The 23,227-nt window shown below is 46.0% G+C and overlaps 1 protein-coding gene across 1 annotated transcript; it reads right to left on the reverse strand.

Moving 5' to 3' along the window:
• Nucleotides 1–719: 719 nt before the first annotated feature.
• On the reverse strand, nucleotides 720–20,576 carry LOC120935511 (zinc finger protein 250-like). Its single transcript, XM_040347561.1, has 6 exons — nucleotides 20,530–20,576; nucleotides 20,363–20,435; nucleotides 8,840–8,965; nucleotides 8,447–8,582; nucleotides 6,591–7,057; nucleotides 720–956 (listed from the first exon to the last, which is right to left on the reverse strand). Exons 1-6 carry the CDS (start codon nucleotides 20,574–20,576, stop codon nucleotides 720–722), a joined length of 1,086 nt encoding a protein of 361 aa, XP_040203495.1.
• Nucleotides 20,577–23,227: the final 2,651 nt, after the last annotated feature.

Below are 23,227 nucleotides of genomic sequence, written 5' to 3' on the forward strand. Positions count from 1 at the left end.
CTTACCTTCCAGGAGCCGCTGCAACAATGTGTGCAAACCTGTTAGACTCCGCCCCCTAACACCATGCTCTCCAGTCCTTCTGCATAAGCGTCCCTGGTTGCTAGGATACGGTCCCTTCACTGTCTCTGGCATCTGCGGGAGAGAGCACAAGCCACAGACTGAGTGTGACCCGGCTGCACATATGACAGAGGGGGGTGGTTTACAGAGAGGGACGGACTTAAAGAGAGCAGCACGCTGACAGACAGACAGGCTGTGGAAGGGGAGATGAGAGACCTCAATCAGGACTCGGAGGAGACGAGACAAGACACACAGCATGCACCAGGCAGGGAGGCGGAATTCCACGATCACCCACAGTCCAGCCCCGCCCTCAAGTGACCAGTCACCAGCTGTGACAATCTTTGCAATACCATCATCCCTGTCCGTGGAGGCTGCTGAGAGGTCATGATATAAAGCGGGAGTAGACGTGAAAGGTCAGGAATGAGGAGGAGAAGAATTGTGTCCCTTTTGTTTGGCTTTCAGCTGCTCTTGCCAATGGGCTGAGTGGTGGGTGGTTAAATGTATTTGCAAGCATGTGGTACCCAAATGGTTGCTGCTTGCGGTAGAGATTGCAATAATGCGATTGGCTGCACATGTGCTAAAAAAGGCCCAGACAGCTGAGCTGTAGGAAGTGGGCCGGGACATAACTGCTCCACAATCTGATGGAATAGGGTGGCCACCCTCTACTCTTCATGATTACTGCCTCTAAAAGACATCCTGCCTTGTTGAACTTGTGCCTCCCCCTCACTTTCCTCTTCTGCTCTATCCGGCACCCAAGGCACGTCAGTGACCTCATTAACCCCTCCATCCTCTTCATCACTGGAGCCAACTTGGAAATACGCTGTGGCTGGGGGAACATGACTGCCAATATGTTGTTTATAAATGTTCTCCTTCCTGTAGGCTCGTGTTCCTACCTTCCTCTACCTTAGAACCAACAAAAGAATCAAGTAATGGCTGTGCATCAAGAAGTAGCTGGCGCTGTGTTAAAATAATTCAGCTGACTACTCTGTGCATATTGCTGGGGCTATGGCAGGAGTAGCTGTGGGCAAGGAGGCAGAATTAGCTGCTCTGGCAGCTGTGGTGGACTGCGCACTAGTCTTTGCTTGGGTCATAGAGGAGGAGGAGGATGAGGACGGTTTAGTAAGCCAGTCCACCACCTCCTCTGCATGTTGTGGCTGGATAGCACGGGCAACATCACTAAACACAGGAAATTATGCCCTGCCTGAAGACAGACCATGTCCACCTTTGCCTGTGGACACAGATATTGCTGGCCCCCTCACAGTGGCATGGGAACGTCTGCCTCTCGTTGTTGGCCTCCCAAACATGATGGGTGGGGGGGCTTATTACCCAAATTTAATAGAAACTGGAAAATGTGTGATTGGATGCACTTTGTTGAATGAAAAGTGTTTTTTGGTGCACTTTAAATTGACTGCCGCTAACAGAAATGTAAAAACTATAAAAAAAAAAATGGGGGAACACCAGCATCGCAGTCAGAAAAATGGCGGCTTAATATACTCTTGACCACTGCACTCTGGACAATTATTCACGGTCAAATATAAACGGAGGACATGTAAAGGCTTTTAAAGCGTCACCTATGAGCAATGTTTGGATACCAAAGTTTGTCATCATTTTACCACCACACACAATTATTTTTCTTTGATACATTTTTTTATTATAATTTTAATTTACTTTTTACATGATTGCAGTAAACAAAAAAAAAAAATTAAAATCAAGAAATAGTAATAGGTAGCAATCCAATTGGTCAGAAAAAATTACTTGTCTGGAATGTGGAGTTGGAGTAGTAATTAATTTGTGTACAATACAATACACAACGTGTTACATTATTATAATAAAGTATTGTAGAAAAGATCACACTATAGAAAATAGGAAAAAAGTAGAACATAAATCCCGGTATTAAGGTGATATTTGTGTACAAGGAACACCTTAACAATTACCACCATTTTATTCTCCAGGGCCTCTGCTTTGAGAAAATTTATGTTTGGGGGTTTAACTTATCTTTAGGCCCAAAATGTGCATTTTACATGTGTGCAAAAATAATGCAAAATCAGATCTGGCCAGGGTTGCCATCTGTCCATAAATTTACAAAGTTTGTAAAAATCTGCCAATTTTAACCATGTCTGTAAGTGTCTATTACGGACGGCGGCTGTTCATAAAAAATATGGCTGCAGGACAGCTTTGGAAGTGCACATGCGCAGTTCCGGAGTTGGCCAGGGGGTGGTCTGGGCAGGCACGCGGTAAGTGACGGCATGGTGCGCTTTACAAATTGTAGGAGTGGAGGGGGAGCCGAGTGTGGGATGGGGGAGGACTGTCCGAATGGAAAGGAAGGATCAAGAAAGGAGCATCAGTGGCAGAAGCTGGAGCGCCACGACGGGGAGGAGTCAGTCTGGAGGATAAGAGAATGAACAAGCAGAAGAGGAAAGTACCCGGCATGAACCTGCTCCAGTAGAGCTGTATTATGTATATTGTTTTTTTCATTAAAACCTCTTCATGACCTACACCATTGGAGCCCCCATTTTTTTTCTCTTTACATGAATTTGTGGAAGATAAGGTTTTTTTTGAGCCCTCTCCAGTTGGTTTCCAGTGGTGGCACTGATAGGCAGTACTGCTGGGCACTAATACATGGCACTGATATGCATCCCTGGTGGCACCGGTAGGAATTTTGGTTGGGCACTGGTTGCCAGCTGCCTGGGCATTGATTGGAAGCTGCCTTGGCACAGATTGTAATTTCCCTGGTGGGTCAGGATAACGTCCAGTCAGGATAACTGAACCACGTCCTATAGCAAAATGACAGCCGGGCGGGAAGTGGTTAATCGGAGTCAATTAAAATCCTGGGATATAGATCTGGTCAGTTAAGTAGCAAACGGGGTTGTTGATCAGTTTCAGCTGCTTTGGTGTTAATGAAATTAACAACAGATGTACTATATGGACAACAATGAGACGACCTCCAAAACAGGAATGGTTTTACAGGTGGAGGCCACTGACATTTTTTTCCCTACTCATCTTTTGTGACTGTTTTTCACTAGTTTGGCATTTGGCTAGGGTCAGTGTCACTACTGGTAGCATGAGGCCATACCTGGACCCTATAGAGGTTGAACATGCAGTCCAACTCCTCCAGGATGGCATATCAATACGTGTCATTGCCAGAAGGTCTCAAGAGCATGGAAGAGATTCCAGGAGACAGGCAGTTACTCTAGGAGAGCTGGACAGAGCCGTAAAAGGTTCTTAACCTATCATCAAGGCCACTCCTTGATAGAGTAACAGGAAGAGCACTGCCAGAGCCCTACAAAATAACCTCCGGCAGGCCACTGGAGTGAATCTCTCTGACCAATCAGAAACAGACTTTATAAGGGTGTCCGGAGGGCCTGACGTCCTCTTGTGGGTCCTGTTCTCACAGCCCGTCACTGTGGAGCTTAATTGGCATTTGCCAGTGAACAACAGTGGCGTCCTGTGCTTTTTACAGACGAGAGCAGGTTCACCCTGAGCATATGTGACAGACGTGAAAGGGTCTGGAGACGCCGTGGAGAACATTATGCTGCCTGTAACATCGTTCAGCATGACTGGTTTGGTGGTGGGTCAGTGAGGGTCTGGGGAAGTATATCCATGGAGGGACGCACAGACCTCTACAGGCTACAAAATGGCACCCTGACTGCCGTTAGGAATCGGGATGAAATCCTTGGACCCATTGTCAGACCCTACGCTGGTGCAATGGGGCCTGGGTTCCTCCTGGTGCACAACAATGCCCGTCCTCATGTAGAAAGAGCATACAGCCAGTTCCTGGAAGATAATGGAATTGATACCATTGAATGGCCCCCATGCATGCCTGACCTAAATCCAATAGAACACCTCTGGGATATCATGTTTCTGTCCATCCACCGCCGCCAGGTTGCACCTCAGTCTGTTCAGGAGCTCAGTGATGCTCTTTTCCAGATCTGGGAGGAAATCCCCCAGGACACCATCCGTCGTCTCATTAGAAGCATTCCCTGATGTTGTCAGGCATGCATAAAAGCCCCTTGCTGGCCATACAAACTACTGAGGACCATTTTGAGTTGCTGCAATGAAATTTCAGCAAAATGGACGAGCTTGCTGCATAATTTTTTCACTTTGATTTTCAGGGTGTCTTTGAATTCAGCCCTCTGTAGGTGGATAATTTTCATTTCCATCAAATGATGTGTCATCCTTTCTTTCCTAACACATTACCCAGTCCATATCAGTATAGATATCCAGCGTGAGATTTTTCCCCATTGAAATCTGATGTGTTTTCAAAGTGTTCCTTTAATTTTTTTGAGCAGTGTACAAAGTGATGGGATATTCAGGGTGATGTCACAGGGATCCTGGGTGACATGTCACAGGGTGATGGACATGCCCATATCTTGTCAGTGATGTCACAGGGATCCTACGTGATGTCATTGACTAAATATGGTGTACATACTGTAGTTCATCACACCCTTTGTTTACATTCAGCTAAGAGGACAGGAGCATTCATTTGTGGTGAGCATTCATTTGGAGAGGATGGGTCAGCATGTTTTTTTTTTTTGGGGGGGGGGGGGGGGTTGGCAGGTGCCGCACATCATAGTTGACATGTTTCTAAAATGTATGATGTTATTGATGATGGATTTACAGCCTTTTTTGTTTTAAATAAAAAAACTTTGTCCAACTTCAGCCCTGGAAGAATTTACTCCTTCCTGACGAGAGCACTTTTTGCGATTTGGCACTGCGTCGCTTTACTGACAATTGCGCGGTCATGCGATGCTGTACCCAAACAAAATGTATGTGCTTTTCCCCCCACAAATATAGCATTCTTTTGGTGGTATTTGATAACCTCTAGGGTTTTTCACTCTTCTGACTCAAGAAACAGTCTAGGGGTTGCCTTTTTAACATTTATTGCTGAACAAACTTAGATAGGGCATAGGGAGGTGTGGGATACTCCAGAAAGCTCTCTTCACCCTGTAGCTGCTTCTTAGAACAGTCTCTTCAGCAATAGCTCATGAAATGGACAGCACTGGGACACCATAAGCAATGTTCCAGGCCAGGCAAGCCTTAATGTTAGTGCACCAGGGTTTAACAGCAGCAACAGTCACCCAGGTCTTTCATTCAGATGTCTGCTCACAAGTCCTTGGGTGCCTCCCTCCAGTCCTTAGGGGACTCTGCAGGCCGAATCCTAGCTGAAATCCTTGATTTAGCTTCAGAGTTTCTTAGCATAGTAGGGACCTCCATGAGCTCAGATAATTTTCAGCTGCGCTGCCTGGGGGGGCAGCAGCCCACCAAGCTGGGAACTTCTCCTCCAGAACAAGACTGCTCCATGCCCCAGACTATTTATGTGCTCTGCAGCCACCTACTGGGCACTCCCTCTCCAAGGGATTGTCTGAGACCCATCAATATTTAGGTTGCCTTTCAACCTGCTCCACTCCTATGTTCTGGAACCTTCCAGAAGGCAAGGTGAATCAATCAAACCTGCGGGCGTGTGAGATCCTGATCAGTCCAAAGCAATCAACAACTGCTCCACCGATTACAGAGGAGACCAAAAATTTACCTGACAGCCTAGCACCTACCTAGGAAGGGGCTGCACTAGTCCCTCATTCAGAATTACAAACAGAGGGAAGCTGGCCAGGAAATGGAATTTAGCAGCTGACAATTTAAAAATGTTTTTCTTTGCTTATGTTAATTTTACTTGTTTACATCATGCATTTGTCACTTCACAGGAAGTTCTGAGGCATCTCCCAAGCATGTTATTTAAAGGAATTATGCATTTTTAATATTACAATTGGAGCAATAATAAAATAATTGCTCCCCACCGAACTGATTTTTTTTTCAATGTTTGCATTGGTACATGTCCCCTAGGGCAGTGGTCATCAACCCTGCCCTACAGTGCCCACTAACAGGCCAGGTTTTATGTATTGCCATGGGGAGATGCAGACTAGAATACTGCAATCACTGAGCAGCAAATGATATTACCTGTGATGTATTTCAGTTATCTTGCAAACCTGGCCTGTTAGTGGGCCCTGTAGGGCAGGGTTGATGACCACTGCCCTAGGGCAATGCCCAGCTTTGCATGCGTTGTGTGATGATCACTTGCCTATTAGTCCTAAACTGACTTCAGTAAGGTTCAGGCTTAACGTTCAGAACCTAAGTAGTTAGGTAAACCTCTCACAAACTGAACCCAGGTGCGTTTGCTCTTCTCTACATCCCCCTGTAAGATCGCTGCTGTATAACAAGCTCTGATTTCCGTAAAAAACATTTTCCTCACTAGGGGCAAGAAAATGACCTCTCCCTATGTGCCGTCTCTGATGCATAGCAAGGTCCGATTTCCATGGAAAAAAATTCCCGTACTCAGGGTTTTTGTCTGCGTGAATCTTCTGATGCGAGTAAAGTGTGGATAGCCGTGAAAAACATTTCCCGCACTGAAGACAAGAATACGGCTTCTCCCCTGTGTGAGATCTCTGATGTTTAAAAAGGTCAGATTTGTGTAAAAAACATTTCCTGCACTCAGGACAGGAATACGGCTTCTCTCCTGTGTGAGATTTCTGATGTCTAACAAGAACTGATCTCTGTGAAAAACATTTCCCGCACTCAGGACAGGAATACGGCTTCTCCCCCGTGTGAGTTCTCTGATGTGTGACAAGTTTTGATTTCCATGTAAAACATTTCCCACATTCCGGGCAGGAATTTGACTTATTGCCCTTATGAGATCTGCAATGTTTGACAAGTTCTGATTTATGAAGGAAACGTTTTCCACACTCAAAACAGGAATGAAGCTTCCCACCGGTGTGAGATATCTGATGTTTAGTAAGACCTAATTCAGAGCTAAAACTTTCCCCACATTCAGGACAAGAAAATGTCTTCTCCCTCTGAAATCCAGAACCATCCCTCATAATACAAAGTTGCTCAGTGTCAGGGGAATTAAATGGTCTATCCACACTTCGAAGTCCACCATCCATAGCTGAGCTCATTGTATTTTCTCCTGCACAATCTCTTGTGATGTCCTCATCTTCCATTTTACAACCTGGAAAAAAAGTGAGACGATCATTTGAGGGTGTCAGGATTATTGGGATTAAAAGAATTTATATTCATATAAAGCCAGTATATTGTATATTTTTCATAGGAACATGGGGGAAGCCATTTTCCCTCTAAAGTTGAAACTGAGTTTATAGCTCATGAATAGACATTGTAACAAGAAGTATCACAAGGAGACTTAAAGCAGAGTTCACCCATAAGAATTTTTTTTCAAAAAATCCCCTTAGATGGATGCTTGTTTTGTCTAGGGGAATCGGCTAGTTGTTTTAAAATATGAGCATTACTTACCCGTTTTCGAGATGCTTCTTCTCCGTCGCTTCCGGGTATGGGTCTTCGGGAGCGGGCGTTCCTTCTTGATTGACAGTCTTCCGAGAGGCTTCCGACGGTCGCATCCATCGCGTCACTAGTAGCCGAAAGAAGCCGAACGTCGGTGCGGCTCTATACTGCGCCTGCACACCGACGTTCGGCTTCTTTCGGAAAATCGTGACGCGATGGACACGGTCGGATTTTTGAACGATGGTGGCAAGACTGATGAAAGTCAGCTTCATCGGATATCCGACGAAAAAATCCATCGGATTAGATTCCATCAGATATCCGATCGTGTGTACAGGGCTTAAGTCTGTCAGTACCATCTCCCCAGGTTATAATTCAAAGGTTCTAGACACTTGGTAAAATAAACAAGATAAGAAAATGGTAAGAAGCTCTTGTTTCACATTTTGCATGAATGAAACCAGAGGGTGTATTATATATTTTAAATTATAATGTTTCTTTCATAATATCTTAACAATGTATTAGTTATTATGAAACCCATCAATACATATATATATTATTATGATAAAAGTTACGAACATGGCATTATATTAATGAAACTGTCCATGAATAACTGTTGGTATCTCGTTAGAGTCATGAATGAGTCATGAATGATCTTCACGCAACCACAAACCTAGGCACTGGGTCATGTGATCTCTGATAAACAAGAGGTTCGAAGATCGGCCTAGGTGCGGGGTTTTGGTTATTTTACCATTCACTTTTCATCCCAGCAAGACGGCAAATAGAGTGTTTTGTTAATGTTTAGCTAGAAATCAGCTTAAAGAAGAAGAGGGACCAACCTAAGAAAGGCACAATCCGTGTTATCATATCTGAGATGCTGTAACTAGGAGTGAAACACAACCTAACACTGCCGGATGTACCACAGAATGTACATAAATCATGTACGAGTACACAAATTGTGTCTGCAGCAAATAGACGGGGGTTCATCTGAGCGAAAATGAGACCTAATGTGCAGGATGGGTATCAGGGACTTAAGCAAACTATTATTGGGGGATATCACTCATCTCCCACCCTGCTCTGGACCAATCAGTGTGCAGTAACAGATCACCTGTGATAATCTCTGTAGGAGTGTCCTCTTCTTTAAATGTCCTTGCCATTCCAGCCTCCTCTATATATTGCTGATCATCCCTCACATACGTCTCTTCTTCTTCACCCTCAACTTTCATGTTCATCAGATCTTCACCCTAAACCAACAGAATGGCAGAAAATTACATCTGTAACATAGAAGTATTTATGATGTGAGATCACATAGAAAATATCATCTTGTAGAGTCCACACATCATCTCCACATGTCAGAGTGTTCAATCACTTTATGTTCCCGACCCTCAACTCCACCTACCTGATGATGGTGAGGGATGGTGTGACCTTCCTGTGTGGAATCCCAGGAATACAGAGGACGGGGACTTCTCTCTATAAGGTTTCTGTAGCTGGATGACTCCACCATGGTGTTCTGGTACATATCTTTGTGTCCTGTTAGAAACTCTGGCATCTCTATCACCCCATCCTCATCATCCTCCTCTTTTATTTGTTCTTTAATCTCCTCTTTAGAATCTTTCAGGTTTCCACTCTGAATATATAATAAAAATGACATCAATGGTAACAATGCCGATAATGTACAGATCCTAATGATACTATCAGTGATTGTTCCTCATCTACCTGATGATGGTGAGGGATGGTGTGACCTTCCTGTGTGGAATCCCAGGAATACAGAGGACGGGGACATCTCTCTGGTGGGTTCCCATTACTGGATCCATCTGTAGGAAACACACACACTGACTGAATACATTGTTTCTATGTGTTTATCAGATGATGGGGGATCTAGGTGGAGCCTCTGTACTGCTCTCTCCTTTACAATAAAGTCTCCTCTTACCCGGTGATGTGAGGGGCGGCTGATTCTCCATCATGACGTCCTTGTAGAGATCCTTGTGTCCTTCTAAATACTCCCACTCCTCCATGGAGAAATAGACAGTGACATCCTGACACCTTATAGGAACCTGACACACACAATGATACAGTCACCATCCAGACACATCCCTTGTCTGTTACTGGATAATGTCCCAGAATTCCCGGCACCGCTCACCTCTCCTGTCAGCAGCTCCATCATCTTCTTGGTGACTTCTAGAATCTTTTGCATGTTGTGTCTCTCAGGTGTCAGGGTGTGAGGTGGAGGCCCTGTGATGGTCATATGATCTCCAGACTTCACAGGAGGGAAACTCTGTAAACAAGCAAAAAGAGTACTTGTCACATTCCAGAATGCCACCCCCTCTGGTCAGGTCTGCGTTTTATTAATAGAGATAACAGCTATGTCATGTGATCTCCCAGAATCCTCCTCACCTCTCCGGTCAGCAGGTAGATGATCTCCAGGGTGAGATTTAGTATCCTCTCAGCCACGTGATTCTGGCTCTCCTCCTTCCTCATTGATGCGGTCATATGATCTAAGCAGTAGACTCTGTAGACAGAAAATTATCTGGACTGTATTGGTTGTACAATATTAGGATGCCGATGTAAGAGGTTAATAGTTGGGCTATCCTTAGTAGAAATTGGCACATGTATAGGGAGCTGCTTCCCTCTAGCGTTTGTATTTGTAAATGGCTGTTGCTAAATAATTATCACAAAGCCAATTTTTTATAAAAAGGTAATTCCTGTTAGCTGTTTCAGAAACCCTGATTAGTGGGACTGTAGTATTTTATAAAGAGGAGTTTTAAGGAAGTAGGAACAGAATTGGACCACATGACCTTCCAATTAGGAGCAGATGCTGCTGCATCTCATCTCAACCAGAAGAACAGACTATTAGGCAAGTGCTCCTGTGTTCTAATAGTTTAACTGTTGCTGCTTCTGTATCTGAAGTATAGTGACAGAAGTGTCTCTGTCCTGTTTTTATTATCTCCCATGCACAGTGCCAGATAGTTAGGTCAGTGCTACTGTTTGAGTGTAGTCGTCACCTTGTAGTATATTAATAGGTGAACCTTTTTTATTAAAATAAAGTTTAACGTTTAGACGAAGCTCCTGTTATCCCCCTTCAATCTATTATGAATGCTGCTGCTAGACTAATACATCAATGACTGCTGCCCCTCTCTGCTAATCTCTTCACTGGCTTCCTTTAGCCCAACATATAAAATTCTAAATACTAACCACAACATATAAAGCCACCCACAACACTGTCACCAGCTACATTACCAATCTCATCTTAAGATATACAGAATACTTTATTAATCCCAAAGGGGAATTGGCAAATTATTATAACATAGTTGTATAATTACAATAATCGCCCAAATCGTCCTCTCCGCTCCTTCCAGGACATGTTGCTCTTTAGCTCCCTTGTTACCTCTGCCCATGCTCACCTTCAGGACTTTCACAGAACCTCTCCCAGTCTCTGGAATTCCCTACCCCAGTATGTCTGGTTATCTCCTATCCTGTTTGCCTTTAAAGGATGCTGGAAAACAATATTATTCAGGGAAGTCTACCCGACCTCCACCCAAAAACTGTACTTGGGTCTCCTCAATCAGATCATACCCTGCAGCTATTTCTCTTGTACCACCTCTGCCTCCCTTTACATTGAAAGCTCCATGAGAAGATCTCTACAATTTATTCTGTATTGAACTGTGTTGTAATTGTCTTACCTACCCTTTATAGTATACAGTGCTGTGCAAACTGCTAGCGCTATATAAATCCTGTATAATAATAATTAGGGTTGTCCCGATACCGATACTAGTATCGGTATCGGGACCGATAACAAGTATTTGCGCTAGTACTTGTACTCGCGCAAATACTCCCGATGCCTGGTAGAATACTTTTTTTTTTTTTTTCCCGAGTGCGGGTGGAGAGGGGGTGGAGAGGGGGTGGAGAGCGGAGCAGAGCAGTCCTCTTATGGGGAAGAGGAGAGCTGCTGCCGCCTTAGACAAAGCCGAGTCAATCCCCCCCCCCTCCTCCCGCCGCTGCCGACATCTAGTTACTATGCGCTGGGGAAACACAACAGCTGTCATTTGCATTTGAATAGCTGTGTGTTTCCCCGCCGCGCCGTCATGTATAGCCCCTCCCCCTTGCCCGGGCACTTTGACACGACGGGTGACCTGTCTATCAAAGTTTCTGGGGGAGGGGCTATACATGACGGCGCAGCGGGGAAACACACAGCTATTCAAATGCAACTGACAGCTGTTGTGTTCCCCCAGCGCATAGTAACTAGATGTCGGCAGCGGCGGGGGGAGGGGGGGGGGATTGACTTGGCTTTGTCTTAGGGGACACAAGGCTGCATTAGGGACATGGCTGAATTTAGGGACATGGCTGAATTAAGGGACATGGCTGAATTTAGGGACATGGCTGCATTTGGGGACACGTGGCTGCATTTAAAAAAAAGTATCGGTATTCGGTATCGGCGAGTACATGAAAAAAAGTATCGGTACTTGTACTCGGTCCTAAAAAAGTGGTATCGGGACAACCCGAATAATAATAATTGATCAACTTCAACCAAAAATGTATTCCGGAAAATTGGGGCCCAGTTTCAGTACAACCTAAATCTGAACCTCATTCCTTGTTACAAGAGACGACCAAGGTGAGAAGGTGATTCATCTCTAAGGATGGGCTCAGGCGTGTTCGGAACTCCACGTGCCCACCAGGAAGCTTACACTGCTCAGCGCTAATCACAGGTAGCGAGATATTTCCGGATCTGTGCAGCCACGGATCAGGGAAATGTCTCACTGCCTGTGATTAGCGCAGTGTAAGATTCCTGGTGGGCTTGTAGCACATGGATCTGCGATTACGCTTGAACCCATCCTAAGACCCCTTTCACACTGAGGAGTTTTTCAGGCGGTACAGCACTAAAAATAGCGTTGCTATACCGCCTGAAAAACTCCTTCACTGCCTACTCAATGTGAAAGCCCGAGGGCTTTCACAGTGAGGCGATGCGCTGGCAGGAGAGAAAAAAATCTCCTGTCAGCAGCATCTTTGGAGCAGTGTATACCGCTCCTTCCCATTTAAAACAATGGGAAATCGCAGCAATACCGCCCGCAATGCGCCTCTGCAGAGGCGCATTGCGGGCGGTATTAACCCTTTATCGGTCGCTAGCGGGGGTTAATACCGCACCGCTAGCTGCCGATTCCCGCGGCAATCCCTATTTTTAGCAGCGCTATACCGCCACCACGACTCCCGCTCCAATGTGAAAGGGGCCTAACTTATCTCCAGAATTAAGGGAATGTTCTACCCCTGAAGGGATTAATCTACGTTTCCACATTATATATGTGTGTAGCATCATCTGCTGGAGATGAAAGACGTCACGGAGACTATGGAGGAAGAGAACGGACATGACGGGGGTTACTGGGTGTAAATAGAAAATAAGATCTTATTACCTCCTCTGCTGCCAGTTCCAGCAATGTCTTCTCTCTACTTCCTCCCGACTCACCTCTCACCCGGAACTTCCTGTCTGTACCTGACATCACTTTCTGTCCAGATTCCACAGATACTTCCTGGTTTGGTATTAGTGAGATCACCACCTTGTGGAGCTCAGAGGAACTTCAGCCCCCCGAGAAACATCTCAGTGTAAACAAGGCCTTGTCATTGTTGCCAAGTGTTCAAGGACACTGTGGCAGAGTGGCAGTAGGGTTAGGGTTGCCACCTCATCCCTTTAAACCCAAACACATACAAATTACACAGGTTCTGTGGCTGATTAAGGTGGTAATTAAACTTACTTGGTGCCTTATTTGCATTTATTTCGCCTTAGAACCTGTGTAATTCAAAGGTGTTTGAGTTTAAAGGGATGAGGTGGCAACCTGAAGTGGCAGTGAGGTGATGACTGCTGGAACACTCTCTGGGTTCCACCACCAGGCACTGCAATTAAAGCAGACTGTTGGGAGCAGTGATCTTCTTTCTGACAGTGAAAGTATAACTCCAACATCAGCAGAGAGGCAGGGGGAGTGTGGGATCAGGTAAGTATTAACACTGACCACCAATGCTGGGCTGGAGTTACATTTTGTCCTCACTGACACCAATTATGGGGCTTATTTTATCTCACAGATATCAACAATTAGAGCTGGGCGATTTTCTGGCCAAAAAAATCTGTGATCTAAAAAAAAAAAAAAACTTGATTCACGATTCGAATCAATTTTTTTTTTTTTTATGGACACCGCGCCGGTCCTGAGGAGTTTTTAGGCGAGGCTGCGGCTTCGGCCTAGTCCGCGGTGTCTGGCCTCGCTGACTAGGCCAAAGCCGCGGCCTCGCCTTAAAACTCCTGCCCGCAGCTCCTCAAGACCGGCGCGGTGTCAGCGCCGGTCCTGGGGAGCTGCGGGAAGGAGTCTTTAGGTGAGGCCGTGGCTTCGGCCTAGTCCACGGAGTCCGACCTCGCGGACTAGGCCGAAGGAATCAAAGAGCCCTGCTCGTTAGAGCTTACAATCTAAGAGGGAGGGTCAAGAGATACAAAAAGGTAAATGGTAACTGTAGGGAATAAAAAAGGTATTCCCGTATACCTGACAAAGACCACATAGGTATAATCACAACAATTACCACACTCACAAGACCCTCTCAATACTGAGGAGATAACTTCATTCTGGACACAAAGAAAGATGAGCCAGGTCTGTATCCAAAAGCCATCTGCTTTAATAAAGGGCAGGAATACAAGTTATATAGGGACATTTCCAACCAATCAATAACATGGAAGAGTGGGCGTGGTTGATAAAGGGGTGTACATTCCATATCATTACGCATCATTACATATCAAATAGCCAACCCCTTAAAACATGGCTGCCATACCCATGTCATCTGTTTCCATGACTCATAGTCATGTTTTTGTTTTTTTCCGTATTAAACAGGGAAAAAAAAGAAATGTTTTCAGACAGCCAAACACCGCAGAAGCTTTATATAGACAGGTACAGAGAAGTGATGTTTCTGTAAGCACCATTTTATGCATGATGTTATACCTGTGGGTTTTGCAGGAAACCTTGCAGAAACGTTGATAGCATGAAAATACAGAAGTTATTTATTTATTTATTTATTAAAATGCTTATTGGGAGCGCAGTCATTACCAGAAGGCCTCGATGCGCTCATAGTTATATACTACAATCCCTTCTTTCACACACGAAGGTCACAAAGGTGACTGACTTCTCTGCATTGTGACACACACACATAACAAACCCAAAGCAGGCACACATAAATAATACCAGGAGCAAAATCACTATAATACACACAGGAATATTCTTGATCCATGAAAATACTCCATTCAAAACCAAACCATCCCACGTTACCGGGGGGTCTCCAAGTAATCAGTTAACCTTTTCATCATGTCAATACCCCCTCCGGTTCCCGAGGGGAACCATGCCCAGGTCATGTCCCTTTCCAAAAACAATGACCCGGCATAACTGTATTTGAGGGGGGATTTTAGGATGAACATCAGCCCTGAGCAAGTGACGTCCTTCACTAGATGGCATGTCCCTCCACAAAAAATGTACGAGCTGTTGCCAAAGGCTAGTGGCTATCTGCTAAGGACCTGTTGGGCACCTTCAGAGAATCCTGCAGGTGGCAGGTGATAAAAAAGCATGTTCTGGTGCAGTGACCGTGGTGCCATTAAAACAATGTGACCCTCACTCACAGTGATCATCTGGCACCCCTGGACTGCCACTCCAGGGGCACATACACCAAAAGCTTTCTAGTCCCCAATCCGACCCCCCGACAGAGTCAGTGTAGCCCTCCATTCCTGCCAGATAAAGAGCCCTTCAAGGTTTTCTTAGGGAGAGCTGCCCTGCGGCTAGCAGCCGTCCACCAATACTAGCCCTTCCAGGCCCCCATCAACCTGGCGAATTTGCATGGCCATACCCCGTCTCATCCCAGGGCAGTACCAGCTCCTCCTACCAGATCGCTGACAGGGACAGCACTTACACCGACACCAGCCAGAAGGCCGGACTAAGACTCGGCAAAAAGACCAGACCCACTGCAGCAACCCATCCTCACCAGGAGCACCTTTCTGGACAGTTCGGACTCGGCCCCGCTGACGTCAACTAAGGGCGTCCAGACACTGACGAAACTGTCCTTCCAGGTGCTATGACACCATTGGATTTGCAGGTGTCCTCCCCACACTCGGGAGTAACTACAGCGCCTTCTCTGGCAACTGATAAGAACAGATACTACACTTGATCTTAGCCCAAATTTTTACACAAAATTCGATTTTAATCCATGTTAGTATATAATTCCAAATTCATAATTTGGCACTTATATGTGTTATATTATATTCTTGGCAAGCTTGCAAAATATATTTGGTTCCATTAAATCATAATATTAATATGCGTGAATGCCCTTGATCAGGTGATTGGTAAAATAAAGTTCTTCAGCTGAGTCAGTAATATATGTCAGATATTTCTGGTGTATGTAGCTAGTTGGAGGATGACATACAGTAAAACCTTGGTTTGCAAGCATAATTCGTTCCAGAAACATGCTTGTAATCCAAAGCACTTGTATATCAAAGCATTTTTTTTACAGGGTATAAAAAGAGAAGAGAGGCACCTCTTAGGCCCCGTACACACGACCAAACATGTATGCTGAAACTGGTCCGCAGGCCAGTTTCAGCATACATGTTCGGTCGTGTGTAGGCGCGAGCGGGCCGAATTCCAGCAAACATTTGCCCGCCGGGCCTTTTCCCAGCGTGCAAATATTCGTGGACGTGTTTTAAAACCGTCCGCTGGAATCTTGCCCGCTCGGACATGTACGGTCGTCAGTACAGACCTACCGTACATGTCCAGGCGCCCGCCGTCCCTCGCATGCGTCGAATGACTTCGACGCATGCGTGGAAGCGTTTAAATGGCAGGCCCGCCCACGTCTCCGCGTCATCGCCGCGTCATCCTCGCGGCGACGACGCGGACACGCCCCGCGTATTGTTTACGCGTGGACTTCTGTACGATGGTGTGTACAACCATCTTACAGAAGCCCTCTGGCAGGCATATACGGTGAAAACGGTCCGACGGACCGGTTTCACCGTACATGTTTGTTCGTGTGTACCCGGCCTAAGTGTAGCAATAAGTTGCTAAATGTTGTACCTTCATTAACCACTTAACCTCCGGACCATATTGCTGGTCAAAGACCAGAGCACTTTTTGCAATTCGGCACTGCGTCGCTTTAACTGACAATTGTGCGGTCGTGCGACGTGGCTCCCAAACAAAATTGGCGTCCTTTTTTTCTCACAAATAGAGCTTTCTTTTGATGGAATTTGATCACCTCTGCGGTTTTTATTTTTTGCGCTATAAACAAAAATTGAGCGACAATTTTTGAATATTTTTTACTTTTTGCTATAATAAATATCCCCCAAAAATATATAAAAAAAAGTTTTTTTCCTCAGTTTAGGCCGATATGTATTCTTCTACATATTTTTCATTAAAAAAAAAATCGCAATAAACGTTTATTGATTGGTTTGCGCAAAAGTTATAGCGTTTACAAAATAGGGGGTAGTTTTATGGCATTTTTATTAATATTTTTTTTACTAGTAATGGCGGCGATCAGCGATTTTTTTCGGTACTGCGACATTATGGCGGACACTTCGGACACTTTTGACACATTTTTAGGACCTTTGGCATTTTTATAGCGATCAGTGCTATAAAAATGCATTGGATTACTATAAAAATGCCACTGGCAGGGAAGGGGTTAACACTAGGGGGCGGGGAAGGGGTTAAGTATGTTCCCTGGGTGTGTTCTAACTATAGGGGGGTGGCCTCACTAGGGGAAATAACTGATCGCTGTTCATACATTGTATGAACAGACGGTCAGGCATTTCTCCCCTGACAGGACTGGGAGCTGTGTGTTTACACACACACAGCTCCCGGTCCTCGCTCTGTAACGAGCAATCGCGGGTGCCCGGCGGTGATCACGCCCACCAGGCATCTAGAATGGCGGCAGGTGGTCGGCAAGTAGTTAAATGTAACCATATTGCTACACTTAGAGGCTCCTCTTTTCTCTTTTATACTCAGTTGTGACATGACGCTACTCTTATATCAAGACATGGCTTGTATATCATGGCAAAATGTATTAAAACATTTTGCTTGTCTTGCAAAACGCTCTCAAACCAAGTTACTCTCAAACCAAGGTTTTACTGTATAAGGTATCTGGTATAGAATGTCATGGGAAGTCAAGAATAGACCGGATCTATGTAATGAGAAATAATACATATATTTGTTTAAAGACTGTTGGCAGCCCTCAAATTTTCCACTCGCTTACTCGCATTTTGCGAGTGGAAAATGAGGGCTGGCGAGGATGAGCTGCCTGGGAGCGAGAGGGGCGTGAGCACCGCCGGCAGGGGAAGAGAGAAGAGTAAGCCGGCCAGATGATCAGAGTGCAGGGAACTATGTAACATCATTGGAACAGCTTTCATTTCAATTGCTGAGTGTTCCCCCACACTCGCTGTCACATACAGCCTCGCCTCCTGGTCTCGGGACTTTGATAGACAGATCACCCGTCCAATTCCAGGACGTGTGACATGTATCAAAGTTCCCCGGCCAGGAGTGACAGCGAATGAGGGAAAAACACAGCAATTGAAATTAAAGCTGTTCCAGTGATGTTCATCTGCACTCTGACAATCCGGGCCGGCAATCCTCTTCCCCTGCAAAGGTAGGCTGCATTTATGGACACAGCTAGGCTGCATTGGTGGGCACGGGTGAAGCAGCATTGATGGGCACGGGTGAAGCAGCATTGATGGGCACGGGTGAGGCTGCATTGATGAGCATGAATAAAGTTGTTAATATTTTTATAACTTAATTCTGCATAAACCATTTAAATGTAATTTCATGAGATAATTTATGAGAGCGTGTTTAGGGGCGGAATAACGGGCACGGTAGGGGTTGGGTGGGGCAACTGGTGGAGAATAGGGCCCTGTACACACGACCGGATAATCCGATGGAAACGGTCCGCCGGACTATTTCCATCGGATATGTCCGCTGGCAGATTTTGGTCTGATGGTTGTACACACCAACAGACCAAAATCCCTGCGGAAAACATCCGCGGTGACGTGTCGCGACGTGGCCGCGCCGTCGCAGCGAGGATGGCGCGGCGACGTGCGCGACCCAGGAAGGTAAATACTTCCACGCATGCGTCAAATCACTTCGACGCATGCGAGGGATGGGGATCGGTCGGACTTATCCGGTGAGTCTGTACAGACAACCGGATAAGTCCGACGGACAGGCTTCCAGCGGATAGATTTCTTAGCATGCTAAGAAATTTTTATCCGCTGGAAAACGGTCGGCTGGACAAATGTCCGCCGAAAAATGTCCGCTAGGCCGTACACACGACCGGATTTATCTGCTGGAACTGATCCGCGGATAAATCCCAGCGGACAGATCCGGTCGTGTGTACGGGGCCTAAGGCCTTGCACACACGATAGGTTAAACAGAGGACAATGGTCTGATGGACCGTTTTCATTGGTCAAAACCGATCGTGTGTGGGCCCCATAGGTTATTTAACCATCGGTTAAAAAAAAAGCCAACTTGCTTTAAATTTAACCGATGGATTCCTAACCGATAGGTCAAAACCGATCGTTAGTAGGCACAACCATCGGTTAAAAATCCACGCATGCTCAGAATCAAGTCGACGCATGCTTGGAAGCATTGAACTTTATTTTTTTCAGCACGTCGTTGTGTTTTACGCCACTGCGTTATTTAACCGATGGTGGGTGGGCACGACGGACCATCAGTCAGCTTCATCGGTTAACCGATGACAATGGTCCTTCAGACCGTTCTCATCGGATGGACTGATTGTGTGTACAAGGCTTAACCCTTGAGGCCTGGCTAGTAGTTTTAGGACATGAAATTTTGAGCCCCGCTGTTGGGATTAGTGTAATCTCAGTTATAATCATTAGTATTTGTATGTTTTTATATAATGTTGTATAATGTGTGTTACTTAAAGTGGAGGTCCACCAATTTTTTTTTCTTTTTTTTTTTTAAAGTCAGCAGCTACAAATACTGCAGCTGCTGACTTTTAAAATAAGGACACTTACCTGTCTAGGGCGCCCGCGATGTCGGCACCCAAATCCGATCTATCGCTCGGCTCTTGTGTGCTGCCGCCATCATTTTCGGTAAGGGAATCAGGAAGTGAAGCCTTGCGGCTTCACTTCCTGGTTCCCTTCTGCGCATGCGTGACTTGCTCTGCGCTATCCCACTGGTCCCTGCTGACTTCTGGGACCTGTGTGTACCAAATGTGACACCGGAGGGGGGGTTCCAAAAAAGCGGAAGTTCCATTTTTGGGTGGAACTCCCCTTTAAGCAGACTTTTGATTATATGACATAACACGAGCAGCACATTACAAAACACGAATAGTCTGTTTCATGTGGTCTTGTCAATCAAAGTCCATAGATGACTCTTTAGTACCTCCTCTTGTATAGCAAATTGCTGAAGTTAGCAGAAATTATGTGGGCCATACAAGGTTTTGAGTGTTGTAACGTTATGACATCTACACCACATGTAACATATAAAGCCAAGACATTGATATTTAGGAGGACACACAATTCTTCAGACAATTCCACATACGCAGTCTCTTCAAATACCCTTTGACAAGTTGGAACAGCTGCCTTCTCTCAGGCCCCGTACACACGGCCGAGGAACTCGACGTGCCAAGCACGTCGAGTTCCTCGTCGAGTTCTGGGATGAAGCCGCCGAGGAGCTCGGCGGGCCGCCTTCTCCCATAGAACAACGAGAAAATAGAGAACATGTTCTCTATTTTCTCGACGAGCTCCTCGGCGGCTCCATCGAGCCAAAACTGTACAGACGACAGAGTTTCTCGGCAGAATCCGGGTTTTGACCGAGTTTCTCGGTGAATTCTGCCGAGAAACTCTGTCGTGTGTACGGGGCCTCAGAAGTTAACGTAATGCCCTGCTTCTTCTTGCTCCCACTAGAAAGCATGCAGACAAGGAGGACAGCCATGAGACACACAGCTTGATAACTACTTATTTTATTTCTTATATTTTTCCCTACACTGAACTATTATACTGTTTACATTGTATTTATGATACCAACTGTATGACAATAAATTCACACTTTGTTTTTAAGTCAGTCTGACTATCAATGCTAATCATCCAGAAATGCCTAAAAGATACAAAAATATTAGTTATCTTCAATATTTTTCCATCTGCTGCTCCAGATTCTTGTCACTCTTCTGCCAACAGTGCAACGCACATACGTTATTTCTTCTACTACTAAAAACGGGGTCAACTGGTCTACAACCATGGCGAGTGCAAGTTAGAACATGAAATAACACGATCAATTGCAAACGGCTGTGTGACTCACAACCATAGTGCTATGCCGTGGGCATTCTAGGAATTCCGTTGTCACACCCAGTATATTATTCATTAATTTACCGCCTCCCACCCGCCATACAGACAAAAGATGGCAGAGCGGGGAGGCTCTCGTTTTGGGATGCCGTCATATGAAGGTGCGCAGTCTCGCCCCGATTGTGGCTGTGGGTCTTTACCCATGCAATCTAATTGCAGCTGATCACATGTAAACAAGGAAATTGAGTTTGTCGGCTTTCCTCGCCTCACACTGACAGAATGAGGAGAAGAGAGCCGATCAGCGGCATTTCCTTACAGAGGAGACATGTATAGGTAATCAGGATACTGATCATCAGTGCCCTGATTACAATGCAGCTCCAATAGTGCCCATCTGTGGACCTATGCCTCCCCAACAACTGCCCATGCCTTAAAGTTATGGGATGCTTTAAATAAATCAGGTCAGATGGCCCCCCCATTTTCTCCGCTGGCACCCCTAGGAGGTTTTCCCCGGGGGGAGTACCCGTCTTTCTTTAGTACTTGGACTTCAGACGGAGAGTTGAGATGCGGTAGGTTCTTCCACAACCGGGGTTTGCTCCCTTTGAAGGAGCTTAGGGCCAGATTCACGTAGGTGAGCGGCGGCGTAACGTATCGTAGATACGTTACACCGCCGCAAGTTTTCATCGCAAGTGCCTGATTCACAAAGCACTTGCGATGAAAACTACACAGGCAGCCTCCGGCGCAAGGCGGGCCAATTCAAATGGGCGTGTGCCATTTAAATTAGGCGCGCTCCTGCGCCGGACCTACTGCGCATGCTCAGTTTTGCAATTCCCGTCGTGCTTTACGCGCCGTGACGTCATTTTTTCGAACGGCGACGCGCGTAGCGTACTTCCGTATTCCCGGACGTGTTACGCAAACGACGTTAAATTTTAAATTTCGACGCGGGAACGACGGCCATACTTTAAACAGCAATACGATTGCTGAGTAAAGTTAGGGCAGGTCAAACGACTACTAACTTTGCGATGGGAAACTAGACTAGCGGCGACGTAGCGAACGCGAAAATCCGTCGGGAATCGCCGTAACTCCTAATTTGCATACCCGACGCTGGTTTACGACGCAAACTCCCCCCAGCAGCGGCCGCGGTACTGCATCCTAAGATCCGACAGTGTAAAAAAATTACACCTGTCGGATCTTATGGATATCTATGCGTAACTGATTCTATGAATCAGTCGCATAGATAGAAACAGAGATACGACGGCGTATCAGGAGATATACGCCGTCGTATCTCTTTGGTGAATCTGGCCCTTAGAGCCTGGTATGGCGGATTTCCGATGAATGGCTGGAGATATGGGCAGCTTCAGCACTTTGCGCGTGGTTTACAACACGCCATACGTTCCCCCACATCCTCCACCCCCTTCGAGAAGATGTGCATGTCTTCCAGTCCAATCCCGCACTCTATATCTGTCCTTTACAAACTACTACAGAGACTGGGTCCCCTCGGGAAACCCGCCTATATTTCAGGAGTGGGAAAGGGACTTGCAACATGAATTTACCGATACTCAACTTGACCAATTATACCGCCTTACTCACTCCAGCTCTGTCGACACGAAAATGCAGGAAAACTGTTTTAAGGTGATGACTAGGTGGTATAGGGTCCCCACTAGGCTTAAACAAATTTTATCCGCTGACCTCGGATGCCTGCTGGCGGGAATGTGGCCATAGAGGTTCCTTTCTGCATATATGGTGGGACTGCCCTAAGTTACGCCCTTTTTGGCAAGATATTAGGGAACCAAATTAAAATCATACTAGATGTAGACCTCCCAGACTCCCCACTAGGCTTCCTCCTGCATGTCCCTGCCATTCCTCTCAGCCTTTACCGAAATTCAGTTCTGCCTCACCTTCTGAATGCGGCTAGGAGATTGATCCCCGTCTATTGGAAGAATAGCCAAATACCAAGCCGTTCGGACTGGATTCGGTTGGTGAATAATATTAGGGCTGCAGAGGAGTGGATGGCGAAGTGCAAGGATAGGTATGACAAATGGTACAGTATATGGGCCACATGGATCCATTAAACAAAGGGGGAACCCACGGGCTCACAACCAGCAGACCGGGCCCCGGCTCTGGCAGGAGTGGAGTGATTGTCAGAACAATTTCATTGCTATAGATGTGCTAGATAATTTGCTTGAGTACATTCGTCTTTGTTTTGTTTCCTCTTTTACCTCCCCCCTCCTCCTTTTTCTTCTTTTTTTTGTCTATGTTTGCCTGCCTGACGTGATGATATCTAACCTTATATTGCCCCCTGTGTCCACGAGAGTGATTAGAGACACTCTAAGGCCCCGTACACACGACCGAACATGTCCGCTGAAACTGGTCCGACGGACCAGTTTCAGCAGACATGTTCGGTCGTGTGTACGGCCGACCGGAAAATTGTCCGGCGGATCGGACAGTTTCCAGCGGACAAATGTTTCTTAGCATACTAAGAAACATGTCCGCTGTAAGCCTGTCCGTCGGACATGTTCGGTCGTCTGTACAGACTCACCGGACATGTCCGATCGGCCGAAAGCCCTCGCATGCGTCGAAGTGATTTGACGCATGCGTGGAAGCATTGAC

The sequence above is a fragment of the Rana temporaria genome, chromosome 4 (genome assembly GCF_905171775.1).
Source record: "Rana temporaria chromosome 4, aRanTem1.1, whole genome shotgun sequence".
In the NCBI taxonomy this organism is placed as follows: Eukaryota; Metazoa; Chordata; class Amphibia; order Anura; family Ranidae; genus Rana; species Rana temporaria.